We start from the raw sequence: 12,975 nt of genomic DNA, 5'->3' as shown, positions 1-12,975 counted from the left end.
GATTTTGTGCGATCCATATAATCAAAATTGAAAATCTAAAAATTTGAGACTACCCATGTGTTTATATCATATTAATAGGTATTGCGTAAAAAAACAACCCGATTTGCCATCATTTTGACATCGAATAAAGAGGTCAACTCTTTATACGTTTGTACTTCCCTAAAGGGAGCGGAACCACGAGAAAATAAAATTTCCGAAATTTTTATATTAGTTGATATAGCACATATCCACGAGAATGTGAGAGTTGACAGCTCGAAAATAGAAGTTGTGAATGAGAGGTTATGTGCAAATTAGTTTTAGGGTTAAGGGTTGACCACATGGATCGAGACCCCAATGAAGATGAAAATAGTTTAAATTTTGACCCTAACCATTTATTGTTGTCATGATGACATCCAACGGTCGAATTTGATAAATTCTATTTACTCTACCTTGTTGGTTATGGAAGGTATATTTTTCCTCATAACTAATAATCAAGTTGGACCACATTAGTAGGCATGTAAGGATTTTGTGCGATCCATATAATTAAAATTGAAAATCTAAAACTTAGTTACTTAGAGACTACCCATGTGTTTATATCATATTAATAGGTATTGTGTAAATAAATTAACCTGATTTGCCATCATTTTGAAGTCGAATAAAGAGGTCAACTCTTTATACTCTTGTACTTCCCTAAGGGGAGCGGAACCACGAGAAAATAAAATTTCTGAAATTTTTATATTAGTTGATATAGCACATATCTACGAGAGTGTGAGAGTTGACAGCTTGAAAATAGAAGTTGCGAATGAGTGGTTATGTGGCAATTAGTTTTAGGGTTAAGAGTTGACCACGTGGATCGAGACCCAAATGACGATAAAAATAGTTGAAATTTTGATCTTAACCATTTCTTGTTGTCATAATGAGAACCAATGGTAGAATTTGATAAATTCTATTTCATCTACCTTGTTGGTTTATGGAATGTATATTTTTCCTCATAACTAATAAACAAGCTAGGCCACATTAGTAGGCATGTAAGAATTTTGTGCGATCCATATAATCAAAATTGAAAATCTACAAATTTGAGATTACCCATGTGTCTATATCATATTAATAGGTATTGTGTAAAAATATCAACCCAATTAGCCATCATTTCGACGTCGAATAAAGCTGTAAACCCTTTATATGTTTGTACTTCCCTAAGGGGAGTCGAACCACGAGAAAATAAAATTCCTGAAATATTTATATTAGTTGATATAGCACATACCCACGAGAGTGTGAGAGTTGACAGTTGGGAAATAGAAGTTGCGAATGAGTGGTTATGTGCAAATTAGTTTTAGGGTTAAGGGTTGACCACGTGGATCGAGACCCAAATGACCATGAAAATAGTTGAAATTTTGATCATAACCATTTCTTGTTGTCATCATGACATCCAACGGTCGAATTTAATAAATTATATTTCCTCCCTTTTGTTGGTTATGGAACGTATATTTTTACATATAACTAATAAACAAGTTAGACCATATTAATATGCATATAAGAATTTTGTGCGATGCATACAAGAATTTTGTGCGATACATATAATCAAAATTGAAATCAATAAATTTGAGACTACCCTTGTATTTATAGCGTATAGTGCGACAAACGTTACTAATTTTCTCACTCGCAAATCTTGTGGGAGAGTGGTGCACTCACGCAAACTTATCTAGTCAAACTCCATCTATCCATGTAAAATAATTCGTCACGATTTCGTTATTCTTATGAAATTATTAAATAACATAGGAGTTTTCATACATACATTTCTCTTATCCAAAAAGTCCATCTCCACTATTGTAATTAATATCCATATTTATTTTTCCTTACCATAAGAAAATTACAAATTTAGTGTTCATTATAAATAAAATTTAGTATGAACCTGAACATTGCTTTTTTTTTTCTGAAAATTTATTATAAATAAATTGCAGTCTTTCAATAAAAAAACAAAAAATTGCAGTCCAACAAAAAAAAAATCTGCTTTCGGCAAAACAAAAAGAAAGAAAATAAAGGGCAAGTACGTGGCTCGAACCCGCACAGCCCACCTATAACAAAAAAGTGGCTTCACGATGCATTTTGCGTTTATTTGAAATATAATCATTGCCCTACTGGTTTTCTCTCCTTTCTCCGTTTGAGAAACTGAAAATTCTCTTCCTCTGCAACTGCAACTTCCCCGGTCTTCGCTCCTCTTGCTGCAAAGTATAACAAAGTCCAATCTTTCTTCGTTTTGAATAGGGAAAAGAACAGAACTAGTCTCACCTCCAATTTTTCCTTGACTTTTTGGTGAAAAGGTAAGTACGAATCTGGGTACTGCAGAATTTGAATAGGATTCATGAGATTTGCAGAACTTTGGTATTGAGTGCAATTGATGAAGAAGCCCAACACGCGTTCTTCCCAATTCGAAAATCCTTTCCAACAAAATTCATGGTTAGGATAAATATTGCACCAATTTCGTCTCCAGTTCTCTAATTCTGGTTGTTCCAGATTCCATTTGCAGGCCAAGTATTGGAATTCAATTTCGTGTGGAAATTCAAGATCTGAATGATTTAGTCGATCAAATCCCGGCTAAAACTCTTGAGTTGAAACTGAAGAGGAGTTTTGAAGAAACAGAGAGAATGGGTTGTAAACTCGATCCAAGTAAACCTCAATTCACCCATGACCGGGTAAAACTCAATTGAAAACAAAAACCGGGAAACAGGCAGAGCCTTTCCCATCGACATTTAGTTTTAATAAAGAGTCACGTGAATGTCACGTGGCCGGACCCATAAAACTTGAGCACGACAAGCTCCGAGCATGGAAGACGTTCTCCTTTTGAAGCGGTGATTTAGAGTTTCGTTGAAAATCCTCCCATATGCCACCTGTTACACAATATTGTAAGGTCAGTTTTCTTTTTTGAGAAGATATTGTAATAAGGTCAGTTCATTCTCTTCTGTCTATATACAGTCTCAGAGATCTGGACTCTAATTTTTCCACCATTCCTTAACCACAGTGGGGGTTGCAACTGCCAATGGCTTTTACCGTACGTTTGTTTTTGCTTTCTTCATTGCTTCTGATACCAACTTATGTGCTTGCACAAACTAATGGTAGCATAGCTGTGGGTGCTTCTCTCTCCACAGCAGGTAACTCCTCATGGCTTTCTCCCTCGGGTGATTTTGCCTTTGGGTTTCAGCAACTTGAAAACAATGATCTTTTCTTGCTTTCTATATGGTTTGCCAAGATACCAGACAAAACCATAGTTTGGTATGCAAATGGGGATAAGCCTGCACCTGATGGTTCAGTTGTGAATTTGACTGCTAACAGTGGGCTAGTTCTTACAAGTCCTCAGGGTGACCAGTTATGGAAATCCAATCAAACCATTGCTGGCGTTGTTGCTCATGGGGTTATGCACGATACAGGTAACTTTGTTCTGGAGAACGAGCAGTCAGCAAAGTTATGGGAGACGTTCAAGAATCCTACTGATACCATGTTGCCTGGGCAAATACTGGAAAGAGGAGGGAAGCTTTCTTCTCGAAATTCAGAGACCGACTATAGGAGAGGTCACTTCCAGCTAGATTTTCAAGATGATGGAAATCTTGTGCTTAGCGGGCAAAAGCCTTATTATTCAACCGGGACTACCACAGGGAGTGTTCCAGGTAGTGAAGGTCTGCAGTTGGTTTTCAATGACTCAGGTAACTTCTATATTCTGCGAGTGAATGGTGGACATTATAAATTCACAGCAGCGGAACGTGCAGCAAGGGACTACTATCTCCGGACAACTCTCAGCTTTGATGGGGTTTTGGCTCAATATTTCCTCCCAAAGACTTCTGTTGGCAATATAAGCTGGTGGTTTCCTCTTTGGTCAGAGCCATAAAATATTTGCCAAAAAATTAATGCTGATTCAGGTCCTAGTATTTGTGGGTACAACAGTATCTGCACTTACAAAGCAGACAAGAGGCCCACCTGTGAATGCCCAACGGGATACTCTTTACTTGATCCAAATGATCCATACCGGAGCTGCAATCCAGCTTTCAAACAAGGCTGTGAAAATGAGCCTAGTTATGCAGAAGATTTGTATGATGTTCAGGTTGCTATTTTAATGTGTGCTAGTTCACTGTTTCAATTGTTACATTTTCCTTTTAGTGTGTAAAGTTTTGCTTTCCATGAAAGCACTAGTGGAATTACCGAGCAGAGTATATTTTCTAAGACAGATAAACTAAATACTAAACACCATTAGTCATATGAAATAATAAAGTAACGAAACAGCCGACAATTTTGGTCGTATTGTATCATTTTGCAGCTTAACACAAATAAGAGACAGCCCTTAAGAATTTGAACAAAGCCATCGAAAACATTGCTCTTTCAGTTGCTGATATTGTCAGGGACACTCGATGATGCGGGAAGCGTGTACACGATAGTAAGAGGTTCCGTCAAGCATCAAAAGTCATATGAGATGAGCTAGAATCCACTAGCAATTACGGGCACGCCGTAAGAAACATAGACAAAATTCTCTAATATTTGGTTTTTTTTAATGATAATTACTACACCAAAACTGGTCTTTTACGGCCCACCATGTGCGCCGTAAAAGCCTATTTATAGTGCACAAAAACACGCTGTAAAAGCTCGCGCCTTAAAAGACCATATGTCTTTTACGGCGCTAAAAAATGCGTCATAAAAGAATAATTAACGCGCCGTAAAAGTGGTTCCACAAATGTGATTGAGGTCATTTACAACCCACATTGCACGCCGTAAAAGACCTTCTATTTAAGGCATACCCTTACATGCCGTAAAAGAGTGACTGCATTCCTATTTAAGTTGCACTCTGAGCGCCGTAAATGAGGTCTTTTCAAACAAAAAAAAAATTTATATTGCTCAAATGTCACATTCATATTACCCTCATATCATATATATTAGAAAGTGTACCCGCGCTTTGCTACAGGGATATAGTTGTTCAAGAAACGATAGAAGAAAAATCAAACCCATCAAACAAAATCAAAACACATGAAGAAGTTTGCCTAAAAATTCTACCAAACTTCAGTTGGAAATGCTGTTCTCTGTATACAAATAACAGAAGTGTTTAGTAATCTCTTGAGGAATTAGGTGTCTTGTTGGTCCTGTGGCTTGGGCCAGAAGGTGGAATTTTAGGACGCTTTTGACATGAGCATGATCCTCAGAAGCTGCTTCCACCTTGATGGTGCTACAAATCTAACAACAGCAGTCTGTTGTTCACAGTTGGTGCATTCTAGGGCTGGGTTTGGTTCGGTACCGGAGCTGCAGGCCCAAAACCAGCTACCGTACTAGACTAGTTTGGTACACAAAATCTTCTCCCATTACCGGCCACAGAAGTCGGTATACCGAGAGGCTGGGTTGGTATCGGTTGGTTGGGCCTGCAACCGAGTTTCTAACAAGAAGAATCACTGAATCTAAAACCCATAAATCGATCTTGAAGAACCACCAAATCCAAAACCCAGAAATTGAGCTTTAAGAATCACCAAGCTTCGAGGTTGAAGAATCACTGAGCTTGAACCCAGAGTCATGGGAGAGCTAGAGAGCTGGAGGAGTGGAAGTCCAGTTTAACCAGAGGTACTGAAATCCCATCATGGCCGGAGAGAGGTTGAGAATCGAGGGCCCGTGCTGGAGAAAAAGAGAGAGAGAGATAGATGGCGTTTCTTTAAAGAGTTTGAGAGACTCAGAGAATAGAGAAGAAGAAGAGAGAGTCCAGAAAGAAGAAAGAGGAGAGAAGAAGAAGAAAGAGTCCAGCAACAAGAAGAAGAATAAAAAACTAGAAGAAAGAAGTGAGCGTCCGGAAAGAAGAAGAGAAGAATAAAAAACTAGAAGAAAGAGGAAAGATAAGAGAGAGGAAGAATAAAAAACTAGAAGAGAGAGGAGAGAGAAGAGAGAAGAAGAAGTGAGTGTCAGAAAGCAGAAGAGAGAAGAATAAAAAACTAAAAGAAAGAAGAAAGAGAAGAGAGGGTCTAGAAAGAAGAAGAGAGAAGAACAAACAATTAAAAAAAATGAGTAATTAACTAATTATACATAGTTCGGTACGGTACGGTATACCGTGTATATACAAAAATTGAAACCATTACCGTACCGTGTATGTGGAGTCGGTACAGTTGTACCGTACCAAGAGTTTGGTTACCGGCAGTGTCGGTTACCAACTTCTTTGGTTCGGCTCGGATTCGGTTGGTTGGTTTGTCTCGGTTGAAAATGCCAGCCCTAGTTGGATTAGAGGTACCGCAGCAAATAAACAAACCCGCGGCATCGCGCGGGATACTCTACTAGTACATTCTAAATATACTAAAGGGCCTACACTGTTCCTAAGCACTGTTCATTCTTCTGTTCATGTGAGGTGAAAAGACGGTTTTGCGCTCGAGTGTTTTTGTAGATATTTGAAAACAGCCCGAGTTTTGTAGTGCACTCGGGAAGCATCTATTGAGTGTAGCCATCGAGTTTTCAGATACAAGTCATACAACCGCAGCATCACGGGCAGATATCAAGCTCAGCTATCAGATAGACTGAAAAGATCAAGCTCATGGATCAATTGTAGATTGCTTGGGTAGGAACAAGAGGAGGAGATTTGCATGATTTTGGTGATTTTTCGGAGGACAGTTTGGGTTTGTTTTGGTGATCGAGTTTGGGAAAAGGTTTTCAACACAAGAAGAGGTTTGTGTTTGATTTCAGTTAGTTTTGGTTGTGTATAATTGCATGGATATGATGATCGATTAAAATTTTGAGTGTAACAGTTGGTACATGAATCATTGTGGTTCATTCTGCTGTCATTCTACTTCAAACTACAACAGTATTGGTATTTGATGTTTCATACAGATAGTATGCATAAGTTACAAAAATCAGACATTAATAGAAAACATTGCGCATTAAGATGATATGTTTGAATACTTATCAGGGTATGCTCTGCAGCAGGGAACTGTGATTTCTGATTGGGATAGACTTGGCGCACTCAGCGAGCCCTAAGGGTCGAACTATTGTTCCTGCATTTGACAGATAAATGCTGGAATCGACATGGTAGATAGTGAATTACAATTTTTAAAGCCATACTATTTGTTGCTTTCATCAATTTTTAGTTCATTTGTCTAATTGAGAAGGTATGCAGGTTATGGTGCCTTTCACATTTGGAAATTTTGTGGATGATTCAGTATATCTGTTAGAACATGGGCAAATGCTAATGTCCAACTTAGATGGTGCTATTGAGAGAATACTGAGTGAAGTTTGTTGCTGATCTTTTTAAACATCCCTTTTGTGATAGATCTTTGCTCTACATGGTTGGTTGTAAGGTAAACATATAATCACAATCATCATACCTTATATTCACATCAGATATTGTAATAATACCAGTTTTTACGGATATGATTATAATGCAGCTGCATAGGGATCTGGAAAAAAGATAGTTGTCATGAAAAAAATCATATTCAATGATTTCATGTCTACGTTATTATGATCAGTATTGACAATGTAATATCTGATACCATTTTTCATGTTGTATTATATTATGCCAGTTTCCAGTTGTTAGAGGAAGAGAGCATTGAATTCAAGGGATATGGACTTCGTGACAATGCTGTGTAACTCTCTGTTTTTGAGGTAGAACTTTAGTAAATCAGCCAATATTTGTTAGTTGGCACTACACCAATTTTTCAATCAGACGACAGTTTTTCACTGTCGTCTGATTATAGACTTTGCTGTTGTCTATCTCAATGCCGTCTGATACATGGATCAGACAATACCAACAAACTGTCGTATGATAAAGTTTACTACAACAGCGACTACTATGCTGTCTGTTGTCTGAACACCAAGAAAAACAACAGCGGCTTATATACTTACTGTTGTCTGAATGATGTGCCACACAACAGGAGCTTATATGCTTGCTGTTGTCTAAAGGCTGTGCCAGACAACATGGGCTTATATGCTTGCTGTTGTCTGAAGGCTATGCCAGACAACAGGGGCTTATATGCTTGCTGTTGTTTGAAGGCTTAATCAGACAATATATACTTGCAAATCTCATTGTCCATCCATTACTGATACTATAGATTTATCCAAAAAACTGTTGTTTGTTGTTTTGCTGGACAATGACTTTCTCGTTCTTTTTAGTCCTTATAGTATTATAGTTAAATGGCTCATACAACAGTTTTTGTTAAAAATTTTGTGATGATCAATTATTGGACAATAATTTTTAGCTGGATTGAACGGTATGATAGACATTCAAAATGACATCACATCCAAAACACATTCATTTATGTTAAAATCCGATACATTTATCCATATATCCAACAAAGTCATTACATCAACAGAACTAGTTTTCTAACAAAATTTAGTAAAATGTTGAAACCAACCAAGTCTTGAAGAACACACTTTATGATGACAATGAAGATGCCAGCAGAAGTTGCATCAACAACAACCTTTACTTTCACATCAACAACCTTTACTTTTGCTGTTGAGTGAGCTTAGTAGAGAATCCACTAGAAGCCATCTTGTAACAGCTAATATGATATAATACCAGGATCACACTACATTAGTACATTCAAAAAATAGATTTCTATTACACCAGATGCATAACTAATTAAGCACATTCCGAACCAATTGGGACTTGAAGAGTTTATATTCCGAGTTTATGTTGTTCTTTCAAAGCTACCACCAACCTGCATATGCAGCCATTCGGCTTGCGAGCCCTGCACATACTCCCTTGGTGTGTGTGGTCCAAATAACAACGCAGCTGCATGAAATTGCTGTGCACCAGGAAAAACAAAACAAATGCATATAAAGTTCAAAATACAAGCAAACAAATTTGTGCAGTAGATAGTAAGAGACAAAAGAGACTGGAATGAATAAACAGAAGCAACTCTATAGCAGAAAACTACAAATAAAAAATGTATCTTGCTCATTAAATATGATATAATGAAGAATCTAGCAATCAGTGTCTTGTGTTATAACCATTGACACTAATGCAATCATAGCTCAAGTTCAAAATCATTATAATTCACTTAAATACTTAAAAACCAATGAAGTCAAGAATACTTCACCATTCAGTAACATTCGTTTACTTCAAGTAGGAAAACCAACTTTTAACTAGATAAACTGAATGTCAACCATAGCTTAGCTCCTACTTCACATACTGATAAAGATAATTGAATCTCTCAAAAGAAAATCCCAAAACGTTCCCTTTGACAGGAATATTTTCAGAAGCATAATAATTCAAAAGTTAGCAGCAAAATTTAGAAACAAATGGTCCAAACTCCAAAATCTAAGTCTCGTATAGGACACAGGGTTCTGCACCATAGGCAGGTTTTGGAAGGACCAAAAAGGTGGCCTCCACTGAAATTAAAAAATGATGAAGGCAGTCAAATACAATATGTTTCGGGTTTTTGACTTTTCAAAATCTCATATCATAACATTTGGAACACAAGATCCAATATGCTTTAAAACCAAGAATAGAAGAAAATACAATTAAAAAAAACAACAAAGACACCAAAAAGTGATTATGTCCCCACAATGCAGTACTTACGAGTATCCTGGCAATGCTGAAACATTATATGGATTAATGAAATATTCTTTTCAAAATAGATAATATATATCACTCACATAAGAAGATATACGTATACGGTATACCAACAGAGAACTAGTATAACTTATTTCAAATATATGTAGACATCACATACAGGAGATGAAGGAGCTCCCATCGTAAATGACTTTGATGCAACCTTGTCAGAATTAATTCTTGGTGTAGGACCTCCATCCCTAGAAGTGTTGGCCAGTCTACTCTCACTCTCTACACAATCTCTATCACCTGAAAAAATTAAGGAGCTGTATAAGATGGTGATCAAATATTTAAGGGAAATTGGAGCATTTCAAAATCATTTGGCAGCACAAGAGAAGCTTATTACCATTCACAAGAGTATGAGTGGATGGTGTTGCCCGAAGAATTCCCCTTATGCTTTGAGACTTCATATGAAAACCATAAACCTCATCTTCTCGAAGAAGACAAAGAACTGATGGCCATAGTGAAGAGATTTCCTTGTTATGGGAAGTCTCTAAAACTTCACTGATAGCTCGGTTCATCTGTTCTTCAGAATACCCCATGCGTGTAAACTAAAGAAAGGAAAATGAATTGAGAAAATTTTCTGACCAAGTAAGCAAACTAATACTAATACTCTATATTAAAAGAATGAGATCAAGACAATTGCACAAGTTAACAAAGCACAAAGCAAAAAGTTAAAAATAAAATAAAAAAATAGAGAGAGGAAGAATGAATGTTCTAGTGGCGTTGCAGACCAAGGAGATAGCTTAATCAAATTACACTACCACATTGATTGCGACTCTGATTTAGGGATTAAAAACAGCCTTAAAACTAGAAACTCTATACTTCTCAAGATCTTCCAGTAAACAGACTGCATATAACAATACAAATCAACCCAACAAGTAGGAACCCATTAGTCTAAAGCTTCTAACCAAGCAAGATTAAGAATCAGAAAACGAAAAATGAACACTGATGGCTGTGGCAATGAATAAGACTCAAAATTTAGGACAACTAGGTTCAAGGAATATAAGCTACCTGACTTGGTTCTGGGTCTCAGTCGGATGCTGCAGATTTTGGATGAGCTGAGAGACAAAACCAATCTTCAGAATCTGTTGAAAAGACCTAATTGATTCTGTTGAGAGACAAAACCACATATCAGGGGAAAAAAAAAACTAAGACTTGGTGGGTACATAGAGCCAAGTTCAATGCTTTTCTTTTTTTTTCTAATCAAATTCTAACTACAACAAAATGAACTAGGATGTTCAAATAATGCTATAATCTACTTCATTTCCTTTACCTCCTGTGTCATTTGTGATTATATTAGGCAAGCCGATATAGTTCACAATTCCACCACTCCTATATTGTGATGCCCCGGAAATTCATAATTATTTTCTGAGGATTTTTCCAGAATTAATTTTATAACTATTGGACGGTTTCGTGGCTCGTGGATGGAGCGGAAGTGTTTCGGGCGAATAATTAATTGAAGAATATGGTTTTAGGGGGGTTGCCAAAGGTTGACTTTTTATTCGTTGGGATTCTCCGAAAACTTCCTTCACGAAAGTTGTAGAGCGCGTCGATACGAGTTCGTGGACATGTGGAACGCGAGAATCGGAGTTCGTATGAGGAAGTTATGGCTATTGGAAAAAGTTTCCATTTTAGTATATATAGGAAAAAATCAGAAATATATTTTCATTTCCTCATTTCCTTTTCCGGAAGCCTTTTTTTCTCTCTCTCTTCTCTCTCGTCCGCTCCCTCAGTATCGAAGAAAACCGCCTGACCCGACCCGAACCCGGCCGATCCGACCCGACTTTTCCGGCCAACTGCGGCGGTCTCCGGCCTTGAAACTTGGCCAGCAGGGTCGTCTCCTCCGTCTGGTCGTCCCTCTGGTGTTCTCTTACGGCGATTCTCCGTCTCGGTGGCAGTTCAAGGCGGTGCAGACTGGAGAAATCGGACCCGACCGGAAAACACAGTTCCGACGTCGGCACGGCTTCGATTTTCTTGGGTTGAGTTCAGAACAAGCTCCCTGGTCGATCCATGGTGGTTGTTTGGATCGATTCACGTGAAAATTCGATCAACTCAGTTGGGATTACTGTTCACGGCTTGTGAGGTACGTGACGTAGTACTCCTCGGACGGATATTTTGTGGATTGGCTGTCTTGTTCTGTATTGAAGACGCAGCGGGAGATTCAAGGTGAGTAATCTCACGAAGTTCATATCACGAACGGGAATACCCTTATTGTTTTGAGAGTTATTTAGTTAACTACAAACTATAGATGGTATTAGTGGCACTTTAGAGTAGATGATTACGTGTGTGTATATATATATTATGGGATGTATATATATACATACGTATTCATGTATTAGTAGATATATGTTTACGTGAAATATATATGTTTTGGTGGTTTGTGGATTTATGAAAACAATATGCATGAAATGATGCTTTTTATTGTTTTGGGGTGTGGCTTTTGGAAAACAAATGATTTGTGGAAATGATTGATTTCGATTTGTTTTGAAAAGCGTTGAGATTTGAGAAAAGTGTTGAGATTTGGGTATGAAAACAATAGGCATGAATTGATGCTTTTTATTGTTTTGTGTTATGGCTTTTTCGGAAAACAATAATTATGGAAATGTTGATTTCGATTGTTTTCAAAAGCGTTGTGATTTGTGTAACATTTTGGGTCCAATGCGACTCCTTTAATGTTTTGCTCCAAGGGACATTGCGGCCCGAGGATCGAAGGTCTGAGACCTTGGGCAGAATACCAGGTGACCACGTCTTTGGCCGAACGAGTGGTTACGTTTTCAGTTAGAGCTCTAATCTGTCTGCCATATAGGTAATTCATGGGGTAACGGGAATTGGTTATTTACAACTCATGACATTACGTATTTTTAGGGAACAAGGTGTGAGTTGCTTCCTTATTAATGGTTTTTAAGGGGACAAGGTGTGAGTTGTTTTTCCTTATTAACGTTTTGATAGAAATCAAGGTGTGAGTTGCTTTCTATGGTACGATTATGGTACATTTGATAGGAAACAAGGCGTGAGTTGTTTTCTATGTTTTACTGATAGAAATCAAGGAGTGAGTTGCTTTCTATGTTTTACTGATAGAAATCAAGGAGTGAGTTGCTTTCTATGTTTTACTGATAGAAATCAAGGTGTGAGTTGCTTTCTAGGGTACGCTTATGGTACAACTGATAGAATTCAAGGTGTGCGTTGTTTTCTATGTTTTATTGATAGAATTCAAGTGTGGGTTGTTTTCTATGTTTCGTTTTAAAAGGAAACAAGGTGTGAGTTGCTTTCTTTTATTTCGATTTGAAAGGAAATTAAAGTGTGAGTTATTCTCCTTTATTTCGTGTTTTAAGGAATCAAAGCGTGAGTTGTTTTCCTTATTTTTGGCGTGAGTTGTGTGTGGTTTGAGTTACTCATACGGGCTTGCAAAAGCTTACCGGGTTTGTTGTGTGGCAACCCGG

The 12,975-nt window shown here is 37.5% G+C and overlaps 2 protein-coding genes across 2 annotated transcripts in view; one reads left to right on the top strand and one right to left on the bottom strand.

Moving 5' to 3' along the window:
* The first annotated feature begins 2,488 nt into the window (after positions 1 to 2,488).
* The window catches only part of LOC112202709 (G-type lectin S-receptor-like serine/threonine-protein kinase RLK1), a 27,858-nt gene continuing 17,371 nt past the window's right edge, over positions 2,489 to 12,975 (top strand). Inside the window, exon 1 of the mRNA XM_024343716.2 lies at positions 2,489 to 4,069. Within this exon, the coding sequence (XP_024199484.1) occupies positions 3,014 to 3,856 (843 nt within the window). The 5' untranslated portion in view covers positions 2,489 to 3,013 and the 3' untranslated portion in view covers positions 3,857 to 4,069. The remainder of the gene's footprint in view (positions 4,070 to 12,975) is intronic.
* Positions 8,195 to 10,856, bottom strand: LOC112202711. The gene is made up of 4 exons (XM_040519574.1): positions 10,547 to 10,856; positions 9,879 to 10,083; positions 9,654 to 9,781; positions 8,195 to 8,723 (listed from the first exon to the last, which is right to left on the bottom strand). The coding sequence occupies exons 2-4, from the start codon at positions 10,072 to 10,074 to the stop codon at positions 8,607 to 8,609; spliced, it is 441 nt and encodes a 146-aa protein (XP_040375508.1). The 5' UTR covers positions 10,075 to 10,083; positions 10,547 to 10,856; the 3' UTR covers positions 8,195 to 8,606.

The sequence above is a fragment of the Rosa chinensis genome, chromosome 5, assembly GCF_002994745.2.
Source record: "Rosa chinensis cultivar Old Blush chromosome 5, RchiOBHm-V2, whole genome shotgun sequence".
Classification (NCBI taxonomy): Eukaryota; Viridiplantae; Streptophyta; class Magnoliopsida; order Rosales; family Rosaceae; genus Rosa; species Rosa chinensis.
This window is presented reverse-complemented; position numbering and strand designations above follow the sequence as displayed.